General features: G+C 40.7%; 2 protein-coding genes across 3 annotated transcripts; one reads left to right on the top strand and one right to left on the bottom strand.

The window, feature by feature from the left end:
- Positions 1 to 661: 661 nt before the first annotated feature.
- Positions 662 to 22,583, top strand: NUA (nuclear pore anchor). Of its 2 annotated transcripts, none has more exons than XM_087528608.1 (48): positions 662 to 1,143; positions 1,232 to 1,378; positions 2,741 to 2,839; positions 3,068 to 3,196; positions 3,272 to 3,364; positions 3,463 to 3,528; positions 4,663 to 4,752; positions 4,848 to 4,925; positions 5,025 to 5,167; positions 5,580 to 5,688; positions 5,788 to 5,880; positions 6,694 to 6,742; positions 6,862 to 6,965; positions 7,031 to 7,099; positions 8,434 to 8,568; positions 8,664 to 8,768; positions 8,894 to 9,007; positions 9,127 to 9,205; positions 9,347 to 9,390; positions 9,480 to 9,553; positions 9,998 to 10,100; positions 10,300 to 10,434; positions 10,508 to 10,606; positions 11,112 to 11,153; positions 11,226 to 11,327; positions 11,461 to 11,640; positions 11,713 to 11,754; positions 12,658 to 12,702; positions 12,949 to 13,032; positions 13,161 to 13,235; positions 13,326 to 13,510; positions 13,601 to 13,703; positions 14,527 to 14,643; positions 15,845 to 15,937; positions 16,226 to 16,378; positions 16,447 to 16,500; positions 17,034 to 17,147; positions 17,253 to 17,330; positions 17,425 to 17,574; positions 18,689 to 18,760; positions 19,225 to 19,371; positions 19,453 to 19,506; positions 19,593 to 19,680; positions 19,753 to 19,817; positions 19,885 to 19,992; positions 20,307 to 20,369; positions 20,530 to 20,701; positions 21,006 to 22,583. In XM_087528608.1, exons 1-48 carry the CDS (start codon positions 838 to 840, stop codon positions 22,292 to 22,294), a joined length of 6,138 nt encoding a protein of 2,045 aa, XP_087384734.1. In that variant the 5' UTR covers positions 662 to 837; the 3' UTR covers positions 22,295 to 22,583. The 2 variants fall into 2 exon arrangements, with proteins under 2 accessions (XP_087384734.1, XP_048535923.1); XM_048679966.2 differs by having other exon boundaries at positions 11,226 to 11,279.
- Positions 22,584 to 23,024: 441 nt separating this feature from the next.
- Positions 23,025 to 23,767, bottom strand: LOC125514631 (putative cell wall protein). Its single transcript, XM_048679969.2, has one exon. It carries the CDS (start codon positions 23,665 to 23,667, stop codon positions 23,332 to 23,334), a length of 336 nt encoding a protein of 111 aa, XP_048535926.1. The 5' UTR covers positions 23,668 to 23,767; the 3' UTR covers positions 23,025 to 23,331.
- Positions 23,768 to 24,602: the final 835 nt, after the last annotated feature.

Genomic DNA, 24,602 nt, shown 5'->3' on the forward strand with positions numbered 1-24,602 from the left:
GAAAAAGCAGAAAGGCAAGTGATATGAATTGGTCCGCTAGTCACGTAACAAAGTCAATGAGTGTACGCGTGGTAAATCCTATGTGATGCTCCTTTGCGTCAAATTGCACAAGAGGAACCGAGCTAGGTTGGCCCATTTAATGCTTTGTAAATAAGACGGTGGTTCCGTTTTTCGGGAACTTCTGAAGGGTTCCAGTCTGGTATGTTTACCGATTTTCCATTTTCTGTTTTTACTGTTTTTTTGGTTTTGGTTTGTTCTGTTTCTGTTCTTTGCTTTTCTTCTTTCCTTTTTTTCTTCCAAAAAGTCACAATTTTTAAAATATGTTCTAAATTAAGAATTCATAAATTTGAAAAATGTTCAAGATTTCAAAACGTGTTCACTTTTCTAAAAATAGTTTGCTATAGTATGCCGGTTTGCTACAATGAATCAGTTCGCTATAATAGACCGGTTTGCTACAGTGCTGGGCTCTGTCTACCAAAAATGGCTCACATTAGTAAACAAGACAAAAAAAAGTAAAAAAAGAGACAAAAAGTTACACGGAGCCCGGCAGCCGCCATCTCGTTTCCAGCCCACGTCGCAAATACAGGCCCGGCGCCTGAGGTCGGTAACCAGGCCGGGCTCCCCAGCACGTCCTCCTCCCGATATACTGCCTCCGCTTCCGCCGTTTGGCGTCTCGTCCGTCTCCATTCTCCAGTTCAACTCGGCTCACCCCCTCCGCTTGCGGCACCGCCACCACCCTTCGCCCCCTCCCCGCGGGGAAACCCTAGAACCTTCTGGAGGCCACCCCGAAATCTCGGCGCGGCTAGGGCTCCCGCTCGCTCCACCCCGCCCGCGGCGATGCCGCTCTTCATGTCCGACGAGGAGCTCCGGCTCCTCGGCGGGGACGTGGCCGCGGTCGCCGAGCGGGCCGACGCCGCCATCCGCGAGCTCCGGAACCAGGTCGACACCGTCCGCGCCGAGGCCGACGCGGCGGCCATCGCGGCCGAGCAGACCTGCGCCCTCCTCGAGCAGCGCTTCACCACCCTCTCCGCGGAGGTCGATCGGTACCAGGCCGAGGCGGCCGAGCTCACCGCAGCCTCCGAGCGCCGCGCCGCCGACCTCGCCTCCTCCCAGGCCGAGATACACCAGCTCCGCATCCAAGCAGTACGAACCCTAGATTTTTTGGGCGACTGATCATTTTGTTTGGTTATTAAGCTTCCTGCACTGACCACTTGTGTTGCCGATGTCGCAGATTGCAAAGGATGGCGAGGTCGAGCGTCTCAAAGTGGAAATCTCGGAGCTGCACAAGTCCAAGTGCCAGTCGCTTGAATTGATCGAGCAGAGGGACGCAGAGATACGGGAGAAGGATGGCGTCATTCAGAGCTACCATGATAAGATGGTGAGCTACCCTAACGCCCTCACACTTCTACTAGTAATATGCAGCAGTCATCAAACTGGTTGTAGAGCGAGTTGAGAGTACATGATCACCTGAACAAATTGTCGCTTGGTGCAATCTGATATGGTGGTGTGCGGGACAATGTAGTTTTTAGCATCATACATTGGTAGTACCGACTACTGGTTACTGGTTGCTGCTTGAGGATTTTGTTATTGAGTTTAACTATAGGTTTGTTTCTGCCTAAATGCTAATTAGTGCAGCTTGTTTCTGTAACTTGTCCTGCTTTAGAACAGATTTTTGCGCACCTCAAGAGAGAGGGAGAGAGAGGATTTGATTTGGTTTGGTTTGCTTAGCACCATATGGTGCAATGTACATGCAAAAATGCGCAAGCAACTGTATATTACGGACGTTCTTGCTGGTTTTCACCAGTAAATTTATTGGAATAACTTCTGACTTACTGGATGAATCATTTTCGTTAGTTGGTTATGACTTTATCGATCAGTTACCCATGGGGCCATCCCTTTGGAAGGCATGCATGTCCAAAAGTCAAATTTGCATTCTGAGCAATATATTTGATCTTAACTTGATTTGCTTGTAGGTATACATCTATATCTGTCTCTACCATACATTATTTCACGTCTTTGTTAAGTTTTTATGACACACCTGATTACTTATGTGTGACATCTTACAAAACTTCTCTTACATCTTAGAGGTTTGTGTTTTCTACATATTATCTCGGTGGAGCTGATACAGTACCTCCATAGACGGCGGCCATTATATGCTATGTAGATTTGACGTTAGCTTGGTAGATATTATGTTGTTTGAAGAGCTATTCTTACATTCAAATATATTGTAATTTGTAATAAATCATGACATGTAGATTTGATGTTGTTTCATGAACAGACTTAAAACGTTAGTTTTCCACCGTCTATATAACATAGCTACATCTGCTTTTCTTTTATAGCATTATTGCATGAACTATCTGCCCATTTGAAAAGCTGAATGTTCGATCTCTTGTCAGTTTAACTGAAGTGGAGCTATTTAAGAATTCTGCCATATCGTCAGACCTCTCACTCTTTCTTGAATAACTTATCTGTAGTTTTTCCATCAGACAATCTTGAAAATTTAAAAAATGTGATATGCTATGTAATATCTATTGCGTTTTTTCTTGCTGGCGGTATGGATATATGGGTTATATTATTTTTGCGCCTATCATGAGCGTTATTTTATCTATGCACTCTAGCAAGCTAAGCCTTTTTTAAACTCAATTGAGATTTCATGCTCCTTTGTCGTGGAAAGACCTTTGCTCTTTTGTGTTTTATAGCATAAAATTAAGTGGGCATACCGTTTTTATCGTCTTTTCAGGTAAATCAGGCTGACTCTTCTGCTGGTAAAGAGGCTAGGATACACGAGGTTGAAGCTAAGTTAACTCACTGCCAGGCGACATGTAACCGCATTGAACAGGTATACATATAAAAAGGCTTAGGAATGCTTAGAACTTTCGAAGCAAGTTTTAGTATAATGTTCTACCAAGCCTTATTTCAGTTCTCTATAAATCTCTTGTACATCGCATCGTCTTCATCTGCTCTTTGGTTACTCATTGTTATACTAAGATTCAAGGAAGTTCCTGAGCAATTGTTTTTCATGGACCAATTGGTGTTTCTTATTTATTTTTATTACTTCCCTTATTAGGAGAAGGAGCTTCTTGAAAAGCATAATCTCTGGCTTGATGAGGAACTGAAAGCAAAAGTAAAGAATCTATCTGATCTAAGAAAGGCAAACATGGATGAGGAGTCTCGGATGTCAGCAAAGATTGCAGAGGTTACTTTCTTCTTATTTAATACTTGATGTGACAGATACAGGAAAGAAAACATGAACCTGATTTCTGGTTATCAGCTTGAAAGAGAGATTTCTGAATCTACAAGTTCCTTGAGGCGAAGTAAAGAACGGATTTCTGAGCTTGAGCAAAGAGTATCTTATATGGAAAAGGTATAAGTTCTGATGATTATGCTATATCTTTCATCTAACTTTTGCTATTCCCTAAAAAACCAGCTAACCTTTACTATTTCATCTTTTGTTGACTGTAGGAGCTACTCTCAGCAAAGGATGCTGCAGCTGCTAATGAGCAACGCCTTGGCGCTGAGCTTTCAACTGTATGCCCCCCCCCCCCCCCCCCCCCCCAACCTCCGCTGTCTATCCTAGATACTCTCCCAATTTGCTTTGCTCACTTTATATTTTGACGATTTGGAAATTGTCGAGCTCTTTGATAGTAATTTCGCTTTGGCACACGACACATAGTACTAGTCTTAGAAGGCATTGTAGATCTATGTTCATTAGCTCTAGTATAAGGAATTCAGCTTCACAGAAATTGTCTAAGCCAATTGAACCCCAAGTATGTTTATCTTCTTCTTGAGAAAAAGCAACAAGCATTGCACCTTGTTATATTGATATATAGGGGAAACATATTTACCTGAACAAATTACTAAGCTAAGTCAGTGAGCAGAAACATTTGCAGTTTCTTAGCCCCGGCCTTGACCTAATCGGGAGTTTCATAGCTCATTGTGCCCATCTGGCCTGGCACCGCTGGGTCTCCTCACGAAATACGCAGGAGTCCCTCTGCTTGCAGTCCCACCATGCATTGAGCATGGTGATGGAGCTCGATCGTACACGTAGCGTAGCCAGACGGGATGCTAGAGTTATCTTTCTTGGCAAAGAATTGGCCAACCTCTGGCTGTGAATTGCATATCAGGGGCATGGGCTGTGTGTTTGTTAATGCTAGATTGTCTGTTACTCCCTAAAGTAGTGACCTAAAACGTCTTATAAAAGTTTACAGAGGAGTATCTGTTATGCCGTCATACATATTTGGTTTGCATGAGAGTCAGTCGTCGCCCTTGGATTTGAAGTTTGACCAATGAAAGTTGTGCATTTCTTTTGAGAAACAAGTTCAACTCATGGCTGGCTTATCTAATACCCATTATTATCTTGCCCACCTTGGCGTGCCTGTCTAGCCAAGTAGACAGCCAAATTTATTTGGTATGCCTGCTTAAGTGTTTTGATATGACTAGTGTCACAGCTTGATTGTAAATTCTTGTACTTGATATAGAAGTTCTCTACCTGATTAAGACTCATTCTTTACAGTTAGAAACGTTGCAATGATCCCATTACCTTGTATGTGTATGGTCTAGCCCCTTGCCGTTGGCAATTTGCAGTTATGAAGCGATGATGTTTTTTACAGTAGTGCTGTTCATCTCTAATAGTAGCTTTTGATTTGAACCCTAAAAAACAAGGTCATGAAACTTGCTGAACTTCACAAAGAAAGTTCTAGCGAATGGTCAAAGAAGGCTGGGGAACTTGAAGGTGTTATTAAAGCTTTGGAGGTGATGCCTTTGTGTATCTTCTTTGGATGTACTTCTCTGTCCCATTTTATGGATAGAAACTCTTATGCTCAATTGTCATTCTTTGTGCAAACCAGACACATTTGACCCAAGTTGAAGATGATTACAAGGAAAAGCTTGGGAAGGAGACCTTGGCCAAGAGTGATCTTGAAATGGTATATCTGGGGATTATTTTCTGTACCCAATTCAGTGGATTCTGTGAGTGGATCGTAGTGGAGATTTGGACCTTATTCTGTTTTCTTTTTTCCCTGCAGGAAGTTGCCAACTTAAAGCAGAAGATACAGAAGTGTGAACTTGATTTGGAAAATTCAAGAAAGTCTGGTGAAATGAGCCTTGTACCATTCACCAACATTGCAGCAGAACCCGCTGATTTAAGTGATACACCCATGAAAGAAATGTATGGTTTCTAAAACTCACTGACCCTCTAGTCTAGTAAGATCTCTGAAGTAGGATCTATCACTGTATAGGCACCAAGAGTGTATTTTCTTCTATTTTGCACTCATGCTTGCATGTAAATGGAAATCTCAGCCTTCTCTTTTCTGTTAAATTTGTTTTACTAGAGCATGTAGGTGCCATCATTAATGTGCATTCTGTTAAGTGGATTTTCGTAGTATTTGAGCTAGATCTTTCTAAATATGGTATCTGCTGTGTGTCACATCCAGTGTAAACCATCCTACTATGTTAATCTTTACCAATGTTCATACATAAAATTATCTTAAAAAATAAAAAATAAATGTTGTGTTTATAGATCAAAACTCGGTCCTAAGAGAGAACATTTTCTGAATTCCGCTTTGTTCTCTGTTTTGCAGGTCACTTTCTGATGATGTAAATCGGAATGACCTAATGATAGTTCCAAGAGTACCTAGTGGTGTTTCTGGAACTGCATTAGCTGCTTCTCTTCTTCGTGATGGCTGGAGTGTATGTTTGATGTCTTGTACTCATTATATTTTGTCCAACATTGCACGCTTTTCATATCTCAAATCAAATGTTGCTTGATAACCTGTTTTACATGATCAGCTTGCTAAGATATATGAGAAATATCAAGAAGCCACTGATGCTTTACGCCATGAGAGGTTTGGGAGGAGACATGCTGAAGCGGTTCTGGAAAGGGTACATTATTGTGCTTGTCAATATCTTTGACCGAATTTAAGCTCGTACATAGTTCCACATGATTTGACTAAACTGTGTTGACTGACACTTCGTCTATATGCAATTACTCCCTCTGTAAAGAAATATAAGAGCCTCTAGATCACTACTTTAGTGATATAAACGCTCTTATATTTCTTTACGGAGGGAGCACATCTTTGTTTCAAAACCAGTTGGATAACTGTTATGTTTGAGAAGCATAACTAAAACCAGTTGGATAACTGTATATGTTTGAGAAGCATAACCAAACCTGGACGTTTTATGTTTACTTTCTTTTGTTTTTGCTAGTTTTTTCTACATATGGTTTCTAGAAAGGGTGGTAATTTGAAGCAATTGTGCTGTAAAGAAACTATTTTCTTATTTATGTTATCGGTCAATTTGAAACAATGGTGCTGTAAAAAAGGTATATTATATTTGTATGTAGTGGTCAATGTTTTAAAATTTCTACTGCATACATTCTGAAACAGCATCTATCAAGTAAGAAATGGACAAATACAAGAAGTTTCTCAATGTTGCCTCGTCTAACATTTCTCTTTTCCTTCACACTTCTTATTTTAGGATTAGTAGTGGATAGCAGGAAGTTTATCTGCGAAGTGCATAACACACACACCGCATGTAGTTAATATTCAATAATCACGTACTCGTACTTGTAATGCATCATCATTCCTGTTCAGGAAGGAAGCAACCATTAGCCTTTATTAATCTACTTCTTTTGTACTGCATCCTTTTTCTTTATTCTGCCTACTATTAGAGACTGAATTATCTTCTGTATAACAGGTCTTACATGAAATTGAGGAGAAGGCTGAACTCATCTTAGATGAGCGAGGTAAATTTTTAGTATAAGTACCATTTATGATATGATAGCATTGCAATGATGTTTGTTTTGTTATACAAGCTCAACCATTTGGACACACTATTTAAAGCTTGACCTTTTTCTCACGTCAGCCGAGCATGAGAGGATGGTTGAAGCTTATGCTCTAATGGATCACAAATTGCAGCAGGCATTGTTGGAGCATGATAATTTTGAGAATACCATAAGGAATCTAAAGGTATGCATGTATTATAACTTGTTAAGTTTCTTATAATGAGGTTTTAACATTATTGTGTCTTCCAGTCGGAGTTGAAAAGGTGGGAACGCGATCATTTTATTGCTAACAAGGAAATAGATGACCTGCAAAAACAAGTGAGTCGCCCTACATTCCTTTAGTTATATTCCTTCCATTCACTGGAATTGCGAAACTGTATTAAAATATGTACATGTGAAATGTCTAGCGCTAACCTCAATTATTAGTGCTATCATCTCATTGTCAACTCCCATTAATTATTGGGTGCATTGTTGGTGGGTAAGATTTAGAGAATCTTGAAGTGCTGGCAGTCCTGATAACTGATATCTCTATTTATGAGGCTCTCATGAAATGTCCATTCGTCCTCCAGTTGTTCTAAATCTGATCCATTCAAATCTAATCAAATGACACATGAATAGTTCCATAAGTTATCACTGAGAAGGTGCTTAACAGTGAATTTTCTGTGTAGTACCCCCACCCTGGAGTATCTCCTGACCGAAAAGAAATACTATATGGAATTGGATCGAACTCGCTTCCGTTAGATACAGTAGCAGAATGTTCGTCTAAAAGGAACAAGCATGGTTTGATACTCCAAATCTATCAAATACTCCCTCCGTTCCTAAATATTTGTCTTTTTAGAGATTTCAAACGGACTACCACATACGGATGTATATAGACATATTTTAGAGTGTAGATTCACTCATTGTGCTCCGTATGTAGTACTTGTTGAAATCTCTAGAAAGACAAGTATTTAGGAACGGAGGGAGTACTACCTTAGGGATGTTTGGGTTGTTGCCACACCTGGTGGTTATGCCGAAAATTAGGCAGACATGTCTCAAGTGTTTAAGTTAGCACATTTTTGGTTTGACTAACTGTTGCCACATTTTTGGTGGAACATTTTTGTTTCGAAGCATTGCCCTAGTTATGGCCGTCCTACCACTTAAAGTGTGGATGTTATCCAAACTTGTCTATTGTGAAACAACTGCAGTTTATATGGGGAAATTGCATGTTACTACTGGGTGTACTTACACACACGTCTGATATGCTACGAGCCTACGACGTGGTAGTATATATACTACTTTATCATTGAGTATGTTGTACAATATATATATATATATATATATAATATATAAATAAAGTCCATCCATTCCAAAATATAAGACGTATTTTGATTGTCTCAATTCATGCTTTACATATCTCTCATACACTATTTAGTCAATGCTCAGGCAACCATAATCATACGGAAGTGCATTTGGATATGAATCTAATGGCGTCTATTTAGTGTAACTTAAACTACATACTATTGGACTAATTGTTGGTCAAAGTATGAATTCAGACGGTCAAACTACTCATGTTTTGGGACGGAGATAGTATATTGCATCGATGATACATCATTTATATATTTGAAGACTTGATTCGTTAATTGTATGTTGTACCTTCTGATTATTTGTAGGTCGCTGTTCTTTTAAAGGAATGTCAAGACGTACAGCTTCGTTGTGGTTCTAGTGTTCCCATTGTAGGTCATGGTGCTGCTTCTACCAGCATAAGCAATGGCATGTCTAATGCTGAAAACAATAACCATGCACATGTAAGCCTCATTTTGATCCTTACAAATACTATATTTTACCATCATTTCACACGCTTATTCTATCTGTAATGTAACCATCTGATAATCTGGGGCAGATGACATTTAATGATATTAATGGGCTCGTTCAGCAAAATGTTCAACTTCGAAATAAAGTTCACATGCTCTCTACCGATCTTGAAAATAAGGGCGTGGAACTCAGGGTATGCATGATGTTTAACTTCGCTCCGTATATCTGAATTTATATTTATATTCCATTTGTGAGTACCAGGCCATTCTGTTATTTCCATGGGCAAATGTCAAGCATCTTCCCTTTTTTCCTTTTTAGGAGAGCTTCCAAATCGAGCTGAAGAGAATCACAGATGACGCTGCATCAAGAGTTGAAAAAGTTATGAAGAAATCTGAAGAACAAGCAATAATGATTGAATCTCTTCATAGATCTGTGCGTCTTACATATCTTGTCAAGACCCGGAATATCTTTTGACGTTGAACCCCCTATTCTTCAAAATGTCATCCACAAGCTGCATGTGACATCAGCCCTAATATAGTTGACTTTTTTAGGTTGCGATGTACAGGAAATTGTGTGAAGAACAGCAGAAGACTCGTTCCAGTATCGAAAACATATCCAGTAATCTGCAAGGTTCGATCTGTTAACCGTATGTTGATTTCAGTTTAGACTGGCATGCTGTGGTGATGGAAGTGGTGTGCGCAGTTAGTATATCTTACTGCTATAGTAACGTAGTATTAACTAGAAGTCGTGGTTTTGTTTTTTATTTTCTAGATGATGGCAGAAAGGACCTGATGGTGCTGTTTGAAGGATCACAGGTGATCTTCTCAACAAGTGACCAATCATATGTACTACCATGCAGTTCTAATGATTGTTCTCACTGTGAATTCCATTTGATTTTGACCAGGAGATCTCGAAGAAAACACATGAACAAGTCTCTGAGCGGGCCAGAAAACTCGATGAAGAGTTGACCAAGTTGAGGTTATCCCCTCTGCTTTCTTACCTTGTTTGCTGTAGAAAAATGTTAGATGTAGGTAACATCTAGTATTTTTGTCTTTTCTCTCAATTGACAACAAGATTGATGGTTAGGAAGCAACATAACATCATAATAAGCTCTTTCGACATCTTTCTTGGGGCATTCTGATTTACTTGTGATTCATAACTTACCTTTGTATTTTTCTAGACAAAAACATATTTAAATGGCCAAACATTGTTACGAAAAAACTATGCGAAATCTGCTTGTCATGATATTTACTTGCCAACTGTGTTGAAGTTGGGTCTGCAGATTTGCAGACACATGATTCCATTTCTCACAACTTTTTACTACAGTTGTAGATGGCTACTTATACAGGCTCTTTATGTGATGCTCTTTCTGGCTTTACTTGAAATTGAATATCTGACCAATACTGGCTATCATTTTTTTAGGACTGAGCTTATGTCTTTGCGATCTGAGCGTGACAAGGCAGTGCTGGAAGCTAGTTTTGCTCGAGACCGGCTTAATGGGTTCATGGCAGAGATTGATCACCAGGTTCTTTCTTCATAACTCTTTCCTCACATTGGTGTGTCACCTTGAATTTCCAGTTACTTAGTACTCCCACCGTAAACTAATATAAGAGCGTTTAGAACTTTAGATCACTAAAGTAGTGGTCTAAACGCTCTTATATTAGTTTACAGAGGGAGTAGAAGATAAGTGTACACTCATCCTAATCTAGTATTCGTACATACAGAGAAAGGAAGCTAATTCTGTTTCGCTCAGAAATGCGGAGTTGATGCATTTAGTAGTTGATTATGAAAAAAGACTCCGTGAAAGTTCAGATTCTATGCAAGCTTTAGAGGAGAGCTCAAGGAAACTGTCAATGGAGGTATGTTGGATTTTATCGCATCCCTTGAACAGTTATAAAATGCTGAACCCTGACATAAGTTTCCAATTTTTAGGTGTCTATTTTAAAGCATGAAAAAGAGATTTTAGTGAAGTCAGAGAGAAGATCTTTGGATGAAGTCAACAGTTTGTCTGAGAGAGTGCACCGTCTGCAGGTTTTTTCTCAATGTCCATTACTTTAAAATTTTATCTCATGGCTTCTTTCTTTCTTTTTTTTTTGCATATTTTACCGTTTAGCTGCTGATATGATGGTGTTGCTGAAAAGATGAGATTTTTTGTGTGTTGCTGAAAAGATGAGATTTTTTGTGTGTACACCATCCTTTGTCCTTGTGTTATAACCATGCAAGTTCTGTTTTTCTGTACAACCATCCTTTATCCTTGTGTTAGTGATGCAATTTTCTATTGTACCTGCCTATGGGCAGGCAACTTGACATTAGCATTTTCTGTTGTGTTATGTTATAAATGTATATAGTTTATTTTGCATGAAATAGCAAGTAATTTTAGCTTTTGTATTGATTTGTAATCTCAGCAAATCTAATTAAGTTCCATGTTCTTTGTAACATTGAAGTGAGTTTATATTGTTTGTAATCAGGGATCTTTAGTGTATTTTCTTGAAATTTCCTTTCACCTTTTCTTCTTCTGAGATACGTTGCATCGCAGGCCACCATTGACACAATACATACTACTGACGAGGTTCAAGAGGTATGTTGTGTTTAAGATCTATTAAAACGTTTGAATTTTGTGTGCCTCTTCGTTAACCTGTGGATAATTTAGAATGCAAGGTCCATGGAAAGGAGAAATCAACAGGAGTACATCAAGCGACTAGAGGTAATAGTTTATCTCAGCAGCTATGGTGCATTGCCACTTCTGCTTCAGGTTTCATAACTACCTTGGATTTGTTTTGTCAACATTATGATTGCAAGATATCAGAGCCTAGGAATATATTGCTTGATTTTGTTCATTCAAGTCTACATGTACGTGGTTATTTTAAATCTAAACGGTTTTGTAGAGAGACTGGGCTGAACTAAAAAAGGAGGTTCAAGAGCAACGAGATCATGTTCGTGTCCTGACACTTGACAAGAAAAATGCCTTTGAGGGCTGCATGAAGCAGGTAGAGGATATGAGACAAGAGTTACAGAGCTCATGGAAAGCTTCTAGTGATGCTGAGGCGAGGGCTGCTGTTGCAGAGGTTCGTTCAAATAAATTGTTTACCAAGGTTTTGAGCGCATTACCCGACTGTTTTAACTTGTATGTTTTGTAGGCAAAGTGTTCAGATCTGGAGGCGAAACTCAAATCAAAAAGGGTAAATACTAGCCAGTCCAAAACTGTGATTTTAAAGACTTCCATCCACCCAAAATCGCATGCTGGCAATAAGAAAATGTTGTATATAAGGAGCTGTTTACTTTGGGTTGTTGCAACGTTTGGTGTGCATATTTGATGGTCTGCCTAATTAATGAGCTGTTTACTTTGGGTTGTTGGAATGTTTAGTGTGTGCATATTTGATATCTGCCTAATGAAAACAGAGTGTAGACTGTTATTTGCACATCTATATATTTATAATGGTTAAAAGCCAGTGTCTCCCAAGGAGTAACTGATGGCTTGTCAAGTGAACTAGTTGATTAGATCTGTCTCCTATTTAGTTTGTGTGGGTGCCCAGGTTCCTGTAAATTTTTGTGAAGAACCGTTTTTGCCAATGTATTTCAGTTAGGCCTCTCCCCTAAAAAGACTTGCTAAAAAAACTAAAAGTGCCAAAATTTGATTATATGTTGTGGTTCGTCTAATTCTGTTGGTTTCTGGAATGTGTCTTTAGTAAATCATCTCAACTTGACTATTAGTCCATTCTGTAATAGTGATCAAATTGTAATTGTCCCTAACACTGTAGTGGTTGTTATGTGATGCTTTGATGGACACATTGCCCTTGTAAGTTTGAGCTTCTTATGACAGTTGTTTTATACATGAGCAAACATTATCCTTAGTTTAGGTTGCATGTTGTTGATGGTGGAATGCCCAAAAAGGTCATTGTGAGAACTACGACAAAACAGCCTGCCTGCTAAAGAACTCTCCTACATATTATTGCATGTCTTATCAAGTGTACTTAGAAAACATGGAGTATTCTCGACACTTTTACTTATGTTATCTTCTTCACCTGATTTATTTTTTCTTTCCAAGAAAAAAAATCTGATCCTGCTTTCTTATCTTGATATAGATCATATTTAGGGACGGTGGTCATGATAACTCAGCAGTAAATGAGGTGAGTTAGCTTTCATCTGCTATTGACCTATTGTTTATATACTATGGTAAAGGGTCAATGTGATATGCTTGTTTTTCTTCAAAAATGGATCCATGCCACTGGTATCTCTTTGAGTTCAGCACTGAATCTTGGCATCTGGAATATTTTATGCCTTCTATAGTCTATGTTCTACCACCTTCATGCAGCTTTTACTGGGCCATTTTTGGATTATTCACGTGTTTGGTGTTTTCATGTTCATTCCTGTAGGTGAATGATGAGCTTTTCCGGTTGAAAGAGGAGTTGGAAAAATGCAAGGAGGAAGCACAAGCAAATAAAAACTATATGCTTCAGGTTCTCCTACCATCTCCTGCAATTTTGCTAATATTTCTTTCCTATGAAATTAACCTTACTTATAAATACATTTGTTCGCTGACCTATTTTGCTAATATAATTTTGCTAATACTTATGTTCCTGTACAGTACAAAGAAATTGCAAACTCAAATGAAGTTGCATTGAAGCAAATGGAATCGGCATACCAGGATTACAAAACTGAGGTATTAAATATCTGTCTTTTTTTTTTCTTTCTATTGAAGTCTCACGTACTTTATTGGACGTGTGTTTAAAATTCTTCCTACTTTTGGTAGTCCGAAATGGCCAAAAGAAGCCTGGAAGATGAGATCGCTAAGTTGAGAAGTAAGTTGTCTGAATTTGAGAAAAGCTATGTGATGAGGTGTGAAGAAGCTGCCAGTACAATTGAAGTTAAAGAGAAGGATATCACTACTCTTATGAATGACATTACGATCCTGAGGAATGAAGTTTCCCAGAAAGTGTAAGCAGTTGGACTCTCAATAAATAGGCATGGATGCAGTGTTCTTTTTTTTGCAGATTTGGTTGATCCAATGTTTTAATTCTCTGACAGATCGCGGATTGAGAACTTAGAAGTTGAATTGGCTTCCTCAAAGAGTGCTCTTGATGAGCAGTGTAAGCGTTGGCGTAGCGCGCAAGACAACTACGAGCGGCAGGTATTACCCTATTTTCCTGTTTTCATTTCTTAGTAAGCTTAATTTGAGAATCTAAATGAATGTTTGTCCATGAGTATACTTAGAATACCAAGTGTCATTTTGTGTTGTTGCGTGTGCCATGAAGGGCAGTTATTATGGCTGGAGCCTCTTGGCCCCTTATCGTTCTTGGTCTAAACCATTTTCTCAATGGAGACTTCTCTACTGTTCATTAAGCAACAATCATTGTATCATGTGGGTACTCCTTTAGGTTTTGGTGTTATTGTTATTTGGATTAATTAATGTTGTTATAATAAACTCCAAAAAGTTCTATGCGTCTCTCCAACTGACTAAAATGTGGTGACATTTGTTGATTTGGTGTCATAAAACAACTATGCATGATGTTTGTAAATCTGTTTGCATGTTGGTTATCTAAGTTTCAAACAGTTTTAACCATGATTTCAGTGAGTATTGTGTAAGATTCTAACCTTCACATGCCTTAACATTATTAGCAGCAATCTGGTGTCATATAACAACTATGCATGTTGTTTGTAAGTCTTTTCTTATTTTTTACCTAAGTTTCAGACTGTTTTACCATGATTTCATCGAGTATTGTGTATTAAGATCCTTACCTTCACATTAATGGCAATAGTTAATCTAAACCATATAATTGCTCACTTACCTGCTACCAGAATTGAACCTATGGTAAGTATAGAACAAAATTAAGTTTGCAGAAATAAACTATGTTTGCAGGATTGATTCACCTTTCATACCTTTTCGCCTACGACGAACCTGAATTAAATTTTTGCTGCTGGTATCACATATATTTATTATGTCTTCCTTGTAGGTTATCCTGCAATCTGAAACAATACAGGAGCTGACAAATACTTCTAAGCAACTGTCTTCATTGCAGCAAGAAATGGCAATGCTTCGTCAAACAGCAGATGCACACAAGGCTGAAAATGTAAATTTTGACACTCAAAATTCTTTGGACTCCGTTATTTTGTTTCGGGCTTTGGCTTTGTGGAGTACATACTATTCATATTTTGTCAGGCTAGAGTACGTACTATTCATGCTTTGTTAGGCCAAAACGGTTGATTAGTTTGTGCCTTTTGGCTTTTGGTGAATTTTACCTTTTTGGGTTAAAGTTTAGCTTGTGACCAAGTATAAGTTGTGGCATTACCCACTTTTGTAGCCTCGATTGTACTATTTATACATGTGTTTTAGCCAAAAGCCCATAACGTATACCTGTAATGCTGTTACCTTTTTCCTTGAGAGGAGTATGGGGTTGCCATAGGAATCTGGCTTGCCAAGCACTCTTTTGTCACAAGTGGCAATTTGTGGTGAAACAGATGGACTTAAGAGTTTCTCAAGATTGACTTAAACATTGATCTATTCTTTTGGTAGTAGGTAATTGTTCTTTTAGGAGGAATATGGTTGAGGCTTCTAATCCTTATTTCCGTATCTAGCTGGTTCATTTGAAAGACCTTGCTGCTATGTTGAAGCACTCCATTCAAGTTTAAGTAGTTAGTGTACTTAATTCTTGATTAATTCTTCAGTTGCTGGTGATATTAGTGAGCTACATATCTTGACAGCAGGTGCTATTCTTCAGATTATTGCCCTACTCTGCAGATTTTGTTTGAAAAATACTCCCTCTGTCCCAAAGTAAGTGTTTTAACTTTCGTACAGCTTTACACTAACGCTAGTACAAAGTTGAGACACTTATTTTGGGACGGAGGGAGTATTACCGCTGTGCTCGTAGACTACATTTCTCCTAAAAATCCTGAAGAATAACTTCTAAGCCCTTGCTGCTCTGGTTTTGTTAAAATTGTACTACCTGGCAGATACTTCTAAAATTCTGTACTCCAGGTCTACCTGATCGAGCAATATCGCTCATTTTCTTGGTTAGTGGGGGCATGTTTTGATTTCATATATGTTTAGCTGTTTAACTTAACTTATGCAATTGTGAATAAATATCGATTCTGTTCCCTTTATCTATGTTTACAATCTCTACATCATAGTATGAATTTGGTTGCACGGTTTCTTCTTGGGAAAAATTCTGTTGCATTTGTAGATTAAGCGGAGTTAGATGCATAAAAACAGTGATTTGCTTAGTTGCACCATCTTAGCTAGTTCTGTAAAAAAATAACATGTAATATTTTCAGGATGCTCTAAGAACGTCTGGTGAGCAAGAAAAGATAGAGTTGGTGAAAGAAAAGGATGAGGCCCTTCGGAAGTATAGCGAGCTAAATGATCAGGTTTTTTGGCTTGCCATTGTTACTATATGATTAGTCTTGTACTATGTAAGAAGTTTTTCTTTAGTAATGCTTATTTTTGTTAAAATCCTGCTGCTTATCTTAAGTCTAGATATTGGGTTCTCAAAATAAAAATATATCTGATTGGTTCTGGTAATTCTTGGAACAGTGTGTTTCTGGCAGTTCCTTGGTTGCCCATTTCAGTGTTGATCAGTTTCATGACCATATGGTTTAGTTATCTGCTTGTTATTCATTATGACTATCTTGGGTAACATTTTATTTCACGTGCAGAATAAGATTCTACACAACCGATTAGAAGCTTTGCACATTCGATTAGCTGAGCAAGAACGGGGTATTGCTGGACTTTCATCGCAACGAACCGACTCACATGGAGAGGATGATTTGCATGGCGTTGTTAGCTACTTGCGCAGATCAAAGGAAATAGTGAGTGCGGAATATTACTACATTATGTTATTTCTTGTCGGTGGTATTTATTCAGTTAACTATTTCAGGCGGAAACAGAAATATCGTTGCTTAAGCAGGAGAAATCACGGCTTCAGATAGAGGTATGTTAAGTTTGCCCCTCTTGCTCGCTGTTACTTGTTTAAAATACTTGCCAACTATGAGTACTGCACCGCGGGATGCACGATCATTGCATGTGGTCCTGTTCTTTCACTGTGCATATACGTTTTCTGTGCAAGCTAAGTTGCATGGTTTAATCAGTTTGTTTGTGTGAAGTGGGAACCAATATTAAACATGATTTCAGCTATATGACTACCGATTGCATGTGCTCCTGTTCTTTCACTGTACATATACATTTTTTTGTACTAAGTGGCATGGTTTAATCAGTTTGTTTGTGTGAAGTGGGGACCAATATTTAAACATGATTTCAGCTATATGATTGTCTATTTTATGTGATGGCATTTGTTTGTCTATTTTGAGAGAGAACTGTCCCTTCTATACTTGATTTCTGCTATATGATTGGCAAATTATGTGTGATGTGGATGAAGCCTGGCAAATCCCTTCTGCCCTTAAAGCTGAAGTATATAAGGTCATTATTATTTCTAATCAGATGCACTTCATTCTGTTGCTTGTATAGCTGGAAAGTGCATTGAAGTCCAGCAAGGAGGCACAGGACTTGCTCCGCAGTCAAGCTGATAGTGCAAGATCATCAATGTTCAAGGATGAAGAATTCAAGTCGCTGCAACTCCAGGTGCCATTCTACCTTGTGAATTTTCAACACATTTGTACATTTCCTCTTCGTGCCTTATATATGTATCTCATTTTCCCTTTTGTTTTTGAAATGGATTTTGCTCAGGTGAGAGAAATTAATTTGCTTCGTGAAAGCAACATACAGCTTAGAGAGGAGAACCGACACAATTTTGAAGAATGCCAGGTCAGCTAAATGATGGTGTATTGTCTATTTTGTTTTGGTATGGCCAATAGCTGTATGTGCTATAGTCATTCGTTTCTTGATTTTCTCTCTACAGAAATTCCGTGAGGAAGTTAACAAAGCTAAAATAGAGGCTGAAAGATTGAATAAAATTCTACTGGAGAAACAGGTATATGCTGAAGTGTGTACAAAAGATCTAGACATGAAGAAGACTGAAATAGCAAATCTCAACCAAAGGATTTCTGAGGTATGTTATTGGTCATTTTGCTACCATTGTATAGTCTGACACATCCTCAGATATAATTTTTTTTTATTAAGTACCAGTATATTGTTTCTCGAATCATTCTGAATATATCCGTCCAAGTGAATGTGCATGCTTACTGTCATGATATAATAAATTTCATCCGTCCAAGTGAATGGATACCAAGTAGTGGACTTGGTGATGATAGTCCAGTCAGTCATGTCACCCTAATTCAACCTCCCTTAAAATCTGGCAATCAAACTAAAAGAAAAACTATATCCAAACAACAAATAATACAACAGACAGTTGGCTGAGCATGACGGCACAGCCTTGATGCCCACTTGGGCAGTGCATGGGGTTGGATCTGACTGCAGGGAGCATGTTGAGCTTCATGGTGGCAACACAGTGAGGTTATTTTCTTATCTTTGGCAAAGATCAGTGCTCAACTAAACAACAAATTTGTACCATTGAGCCATCCCAGCCCCAGGCCTCCCAAATTGAACTCTTGGGATGCTCCCTGTAGGGGTGCAGAGCGGCGCCCGAACCCGTCCTGCTTCGTATAGAAAAGAGAAAAAGTTAGTTCTAGCTGGATCGGAATGTGCTAGTTCAATTTGTTCTAGCTTCAGTTGTTGGTGGGTCTTGGCGGGATGCCGCTTTGCACCCCTAGCTCCCTGGTCCCCTGGGACAGGCAACCAAACAGGCACTTGTTCTTGGACTTGAGGCAGCAAATCCCTTCAATGCTGGGCATCAGTTTTCTGCAGGCAACATTAAACTGTGTATTATTGGAAGTTATGGGGGCAGTCTTACCAAGGGAATAATGGGAGCGTATTCAGCAGTGAAAAATGTGTGCTTTCAATTTTGCTGTCATAGGTGGTGTTATAAGCGGTGGGAGTTGATTGATTTAGTGGCTTGCTGTGTGGCACAGAAAAGGGTAGGTATTGGAAGAAAGGGAAACAGTGATGAGGTGCTCAATTTGTGCTGTATTGTATTTCTTCATTCAGATGGTCTAAGTTAATGTTTTCTTCATGCCCTAACATTATTGACACCAGTATATCAGATATTTATAGTTCGACTCTTCTGAAGTTGCAGTTATGTTCTGAACTTTTACTGTCTTCTGCAGTTGGTTGAAAACAGTAGAGGCGTCGATTTGAAAACATATGAGACCATGAAGGGTGAACTTCAAAATATCAAAGTCAGTGGTTTTATTTTCTCTGTAGTGCCATAATTCTGAGATATCACTTTTAAAACTTTCTTTTAAAAAACATATGTCTCCCTTGACATTTCCTTCACAAGTACTTGAAATGATACTATTTTTCTATTTTGGGAGAGCATAGCAGCCCGCCCTTTTTTCCTTAAGCTGCACGCGATTGGTAGTGTTGTATCATATGCTGCAAAACCCCATTTCAGTTCAGAAAGTAGTAATGATACTCTTTTGGACTACTGGCATAAATTTTAAAAATCTTTTATTTTCTTGTGGATATAAGTGTTTTGCCATCCATGTGCACTGTCTTCTTTCTGGAGTACGAGTACACACCTTAGCCATGTAATCCAGAGCCATGCCATCTAAGTGTAGTGTCAAGGAGACTTCTATTGATTGACATGCTATCTAAGTGTAGTGTCAACTGACTTCTATTGTTTATTTCTTGTGCCTAACAGTCAACCTTGAGAGAGAATTCAGTTGAGCTTGAGCGTGCAAAGAATCTTCTTTCCGAGAGGGACGTTGCCATAAGAAATTTAGATGAGAAGCTTGCTGGCTGTCAGTCTGAATTGGGGGCTAGGGAAAAGAAGCTGAATGATGTTGAGGTTTGAATTTATTAATCCTTGTGATACCAATATTATGACTTCATATTCTCAGCTGTATTAATATACCATTCTGTTCCATAGGCTAGCCTGAAATCTGAAATTGATAGACAGAAGAAGATTACCTTCACCTACAAGGTTAGGATCTCCTTTTTTTCTGTTGCAAGGTCAAGAGTTCAGTGCAATTTTCATGTGTTATTATGTGACCCTATTTAATGATGCAGAAAAAGGTTGAAGTGTTAATGCGAGAGAAGGCAGATCTTATAAAAGAAAATAAAAGCCTTTTGAAGCAGATTGAAGATCTTAAATCAAGTAATTTGACGTTCTTTCTCTTTCATGTCAATTGATATCTGCAATTTCTCTAGTTCTAAATCTGATGAGCAGGTCAGAAAATGCCGATGGAAACATCAAATGTTCAGGCCGTAAAAGAGAAAGACATCAGGATACAGGTTAGCATGTTGAGCTTAAATGGCATTAAAACATTTCTTCCTGCTTCTAACTCGAATGTATTAACAGACACTGGAAAAAATCTTGGAGAAGGAGAGAGATGATCTCAAGAAAGAAAAGGCAAACCGCAGAAAGGCTGAGAACGTTTTCTACGTCGCTGTTCAAAATCTATCAAAGGTACATATCTTCCTCGTGCTCATTCTCGATGGATTTTCCCATTCGTAGTGCTTTGGCACATTGTCAGCTTACACATGATAAACAAACGTCAGCCAGTCATGCCATGTAGCATTGTTATAACTATTTTTTTATGCTTTTAATTTTTATCTAAAATGTTGTAAAGGCATATATTAAGAAAAGTCTAAAGAATCTTCAATGTTTATAAATCAGTGGACATTTTTTTAAGGCTTGATATGTTTTGCCTTCGTAAGTTCTTACCAAAAGGGTGTTTTTTTAAGTGTCATCCAATTGATTTTTTCAAATATCGTTTACAGGAGAAGAAGCAAATAGAGGAATCGATTGAGAAGCACCGGCAGGCTGTGAAGGAGGTGATTGAGGTATGGTTTATCTTAAATATCCATTTATTTTCCTGTTGGGTATGGAATTCACAGTATATATACTTTAAGTACGGAGCTCTGCTCATTTTAGGGACCTAACACATTTATCCTTAATTATCTTCTATGATCATAATTGAAAGTCGATGTGCATTTTCTGCAGCATTATTCTGGACAATCATCTCAAATCCCGTCTGGATCAGCAGTAGAGGAGCAGTTCCGTTCATATTTCCTTGCGGCTAAAAAAATGGAGGAGTCTCCTAGCCCGTTCCAAGATGGTTCAACTAGCCAGACACCACCTATTGAAACTCCCACTGTCGATGCAGCTGCGACAGGTGCTCCCCTCTTCATTCTTTCTATTCTTCCGAGGATGGGATATTAAGTAGTTGAAATAAATGTGGCAAGATCATAGAATCGATTAGGCGCATGCATTTGATAAATAGCCTGAAATTAACGGTTATTTATCGCAAAAGTTAGTATTAGACATTGTTTTGAAATGCAATATTATACTGAACTTACCAGGCATGTTACTTGGTGGCATAGGGTTGCAACTTAATCGTAGTTGACAATGGGGTTGTTTCTACTTTGTTACACATCCTTAAAGTATGGGAGTTAATAATCCATCTTCTTTTTCCTCAGGGCGGCAGGTAGCTACTCCGCCAAGGCCTGCTCAAGTTAAAGTGATGGAGGAGAAAGCAGTTTCTTCTTTGCCCAAGCCAAGTACTGAACAACGCAGATCAAGAAGGGTGCTCGTTCGGCCTAGTCTTGAACGAATTGAAGAGCCCCAGGCTGATGCGGCTACACCAGTTGTCGATGTTTCTGCAGTACAGGAGAAAGGTGGCACATCGACAGAACGAGGTTCCACAGTAGTTCAGGAAAAAGGTGGCCCATCACTGGAGCGTGAAACTTCTGGCAGTGTGTCTGTATTGCCTTCTGGTCGCAAACGTCTCATGCCATCATCGCAGATGAGAGATGATGCATCACATGGAGAGGCTAATGATGCCAATCCTCCATCAAAGAAACCTAAAGAGGATTCTGTTCAGAGTTCCAGTGAGTTAAAAACTGATCAATCGGCCCCTGAAGATGTAACGACTGAGGCTCCTGTGGTTATCTCGATAGACAACCAAGATGTGCAACAACAGCCTGGAGAAGAGATGAACACGGATCAGGCTTCCATGCCAGTTGAAGAGGTTGAGGACATCAAGGATGACGAAGCGGGTAACAATGATGACATGGAAGAATATACAGGTGCATCAATGGACATCGAAGGCCAGGATGCTGAAGTTAATATGGACAGTGATGCAACTGCTGTGGAAGATGTGCCGCTTAAGTCAGAGGCAGTAGTGGAATCGTTTGATGAAGACCAGAAACTCGAGGATGCGAAGGAAGAGGGCCAGATTACTACAGCCACCGATGCTGAGGATGAGAGGGAGGAGGGGGAGTTGCCGGATGAACCTGAACAACAATCAGATAGCAGTCCCCTGGATATTGGTGAGCAAGCAGGTGATGCTTTCAGGGCAGCATCTCCAAGTGGGGCAGCAGCAAAGAGCGACGCAGACATGTCAGAGGAGATTGTAGAAGGTGACGGTACTGCTGAACTTGCTGAGGTGGAGCCAGACCAAAGCCCTCTAGCACAGTCAGGCGGAGCGGATGCATCACCAAGCAGAACCACAGATGCATCCCCTGTACGTGAACCTTCCCCTTCAAACCCAGCCATTGCTGGCGCATCTTCTGAACAACAGAATCCCGGTACCGCAGCAGAGAGTGTGGGAAGAACAATCAACTTGACGGAGAGGGCAATACAAAACAGAACAAACAGACAAAACAGACTTGTACGGACGAGCACTCCACAGCCTTCCTCTTCCAGGGGTCGTTCTCGAGAAACCGGGCGCGGACGTGGACGTTCCCGGCGAGGTGGTCAGCCATAGTGAGGTGGAAAAAAATTGGTGTCGTCGCTGGAAATTTGTAGTTGCATCTTTTGCCCAACTACGTAGACTACTTTTTGCCATGAACTACTGAACAAGCTTTGCTGCCGGAGTAAAGCATTGCGTGACTTGTAAGCCGTCAAGTAAGCAAATATATGCTGCCCGACTCGTTTACAAATGGTATGCCGCTAAGCGGCTGTGTTATGGTGCGCCCATGTGCGCTTGAATTGCTCTGTGAGGTCACATTACTAATTGCTACGTGAAACTTGGTCATCAATCGTGTCTAAGTTCACCTCATGCGTTAAATTCAGCTCTGTTTTGTTGGCGTTGCGTGCCAGTTGCTGGGGTAGGCGGTGGCTTTCTCAAGGACGCGTGTGGGTTGTTGTCCGTTCTGACTTTTTTTTTGATACTATACACTTTCGTTTTCCTTTTGTGTCTTAGGACTCGGTTTAACGTGGAGCTTACATTTGCCATATGAAGTACTGAGCAACAAAAATCTAAAATCTAAAAAGTGAGTGTCAACTAATCCATCTAGAACATTAGACGCCTAGGAAAGCCGTTAGCAGGGCGACACAACTTAAGCCAGAGCCTTTGCCTAGATCACTGAAAACAACATCCCTTCTAACCAAGGATCAAATTCAGATTTTCACTGATTGGACCGAACAATGGGTCTTCTTTCATCTATACAAGCTTGTTTTTTGTGTGTGGCTAACATAGCAAGCTTCATCATTAATTTATCGAACTAAAAAGAAAAATACATTGAACTGAAACACATTATTGGCAACAACAAAGCAAAGCGAGATATGCAACGGATGCTTCCTTCCTACACATCCATGCATACCCCATACAGGTACACTCTCCAATCACACACAACGTCGACAGCGCGCTCGCACGCAGTCGCTGATACACGCATGCTCATGCCTTGCCTATGTATAGCAGCTAGTTTTATTATAGCAACCAAAAGCTAGCGGAAATTGAATTGTAGCAGGCTAGCTACCCATCGACCGATGGGCGTAACGTGGACGAGTTCGATCCATTCATCAGGGGGACTCCGTGGTGGCTGCGGGGCGGAAGGGGTTGGGCACCTCGAACCCGGGGTTGGGCACCCAGGTGTCGTCGGCACCGGGGATGAACTGCGCCCTGGCGGCGGCCGGGATGCTGTGGTCCAGCCCGCCGATGTCCGGCCTGTAGTGGGTGCCCAGCTCGTACCGCCCGATCCCCGGGATCAGCACCGTCCCCTCCTGGAACGTCTCCGGCCGCTTCACCGCGTCCTCCTTCGCGGCCACCGGGACGCCGCGCGCCGTTGCCGAGCCCGCGCACGCCGCGGCCGCCACCAGCGCCGCGAGGATCAGCAGGGAGGCCGACTTGCTGGCCATGTCAACGAGTGGCTAAGCTGCGACCGCGACTAGTGGTAGGCTGGTAGCCAAGTGAGCTTGCTGGCTGTTGCTTTCGTTGTGATGTTGATCGCTCGCCGCGCCGGGCTTTTATAGGGGCGTGGCGTAAAGGCTACGAGGAGCCTGCCCGCTGGCGCGCCGCGGGGTGGGAGCTAAGCTGGGAAAAGGCGGTGCGTTCAATTCGCATGCACGGCGCACGCTGCAACCAACGCCGGGCCGTGCGTTATTGTGCGCGCGCGAGTGAGCAAAAAAGGGCTTCTCCTAGGGTGTGAATGACGTCGACGAGCATGCGGCGCGAGCGATCGGACGCGGGAAAGGGCCGTGCGTGGACGACTGGCAGGGCGCGGTTGAGTTGGTTGCTTGCGTCGTACGTACCGTTCGATTGGGGGCGCGCGCGAGGAGGGAGGGACCCTGCGCCGCGCGGTTGTTGGTCTAGAAGCCATGCCAGGTCCGGAAGCTCCAGCTACCCTCGCCTGCTCTTTATAGCGCCGCCGCGATCGACCACGGGGAGGCTACTTATTTCCTTTCTCTTGCTATATCTCCCTTTTGCCACATTTGTGTGGGGTGTTTTCCAATGTAGCTTGGGCTTTGATCTACCTAGTCCACCTGAAACAACTGGCCCTGGTTGGAGAGTGGTCGAATCTCACTTTTATGGTCCGGAAAAAGGGACAGCCAAAGTCCTTTTTTGATTGCTTTGTGCCGGACTTGGTGGAAGACTCGAAAATGAGGCTTGTTTTGAGAACAGACTTCCCGCTGATCCCCATGGGATTATTTACCATGTTTGTCGCTTGGCTCACCTACCGGAGCGATTTGCAGACACCAAAGGTGCAAAAGGCGATGCACCGAGTGGATGAACTTGTGAAGAAAGGCGCGCGGGGGGTCTTCTGGCGATCTCATGGTTGGGCACCAACATTGTC

The sequence above is a fragment of the Triticum urartu genome, chromosome 6A, assembly GCF_056163025.1.
Source record: "Triticum urartu cultivar PI428250 chromosome 6A, HENAU_Tu73, whole genome shotgun sequence".
Taxonomy (NCBI): Eukaryota; Viridiplantae; Streptophyta; class Magnoliopsida; order Poales; family Poaceae; genus Triticum; species Triticum urartu.

Bases quoted from the DNA above. Each gene is read 5' to 3' on its own strand.
- NUA (XM_087528608.1), top strand. From the start codon at position 838: ATGCCGCTCTTCATGTCCGACGAGGAGCTCCGGCTCCTCGGCGGGGAC. The intron at 11,641-11,712 runs GTTCGTTCAAAT...TATGTTTTGTAG, and splicing joins CGAGGGCTGCTGTTGCAGAG to GCAAAGTGTTCAGATCTGGA. The intron at 19,993-20,306 runs GTACATATCTTC...TATCGTTTACAG, and splicing joins CTGTTCAAAATCTATCAAAG to GAGAAGAAGCAAATAGAGGA.
- LOC125514631 (XM_048679969.2), bottom strand. From the start codon at position 23,667: ATGGCCAGCAAGTCGGCCTCCCTGCTGATCCTCGCGGCGCTGGTGGCG.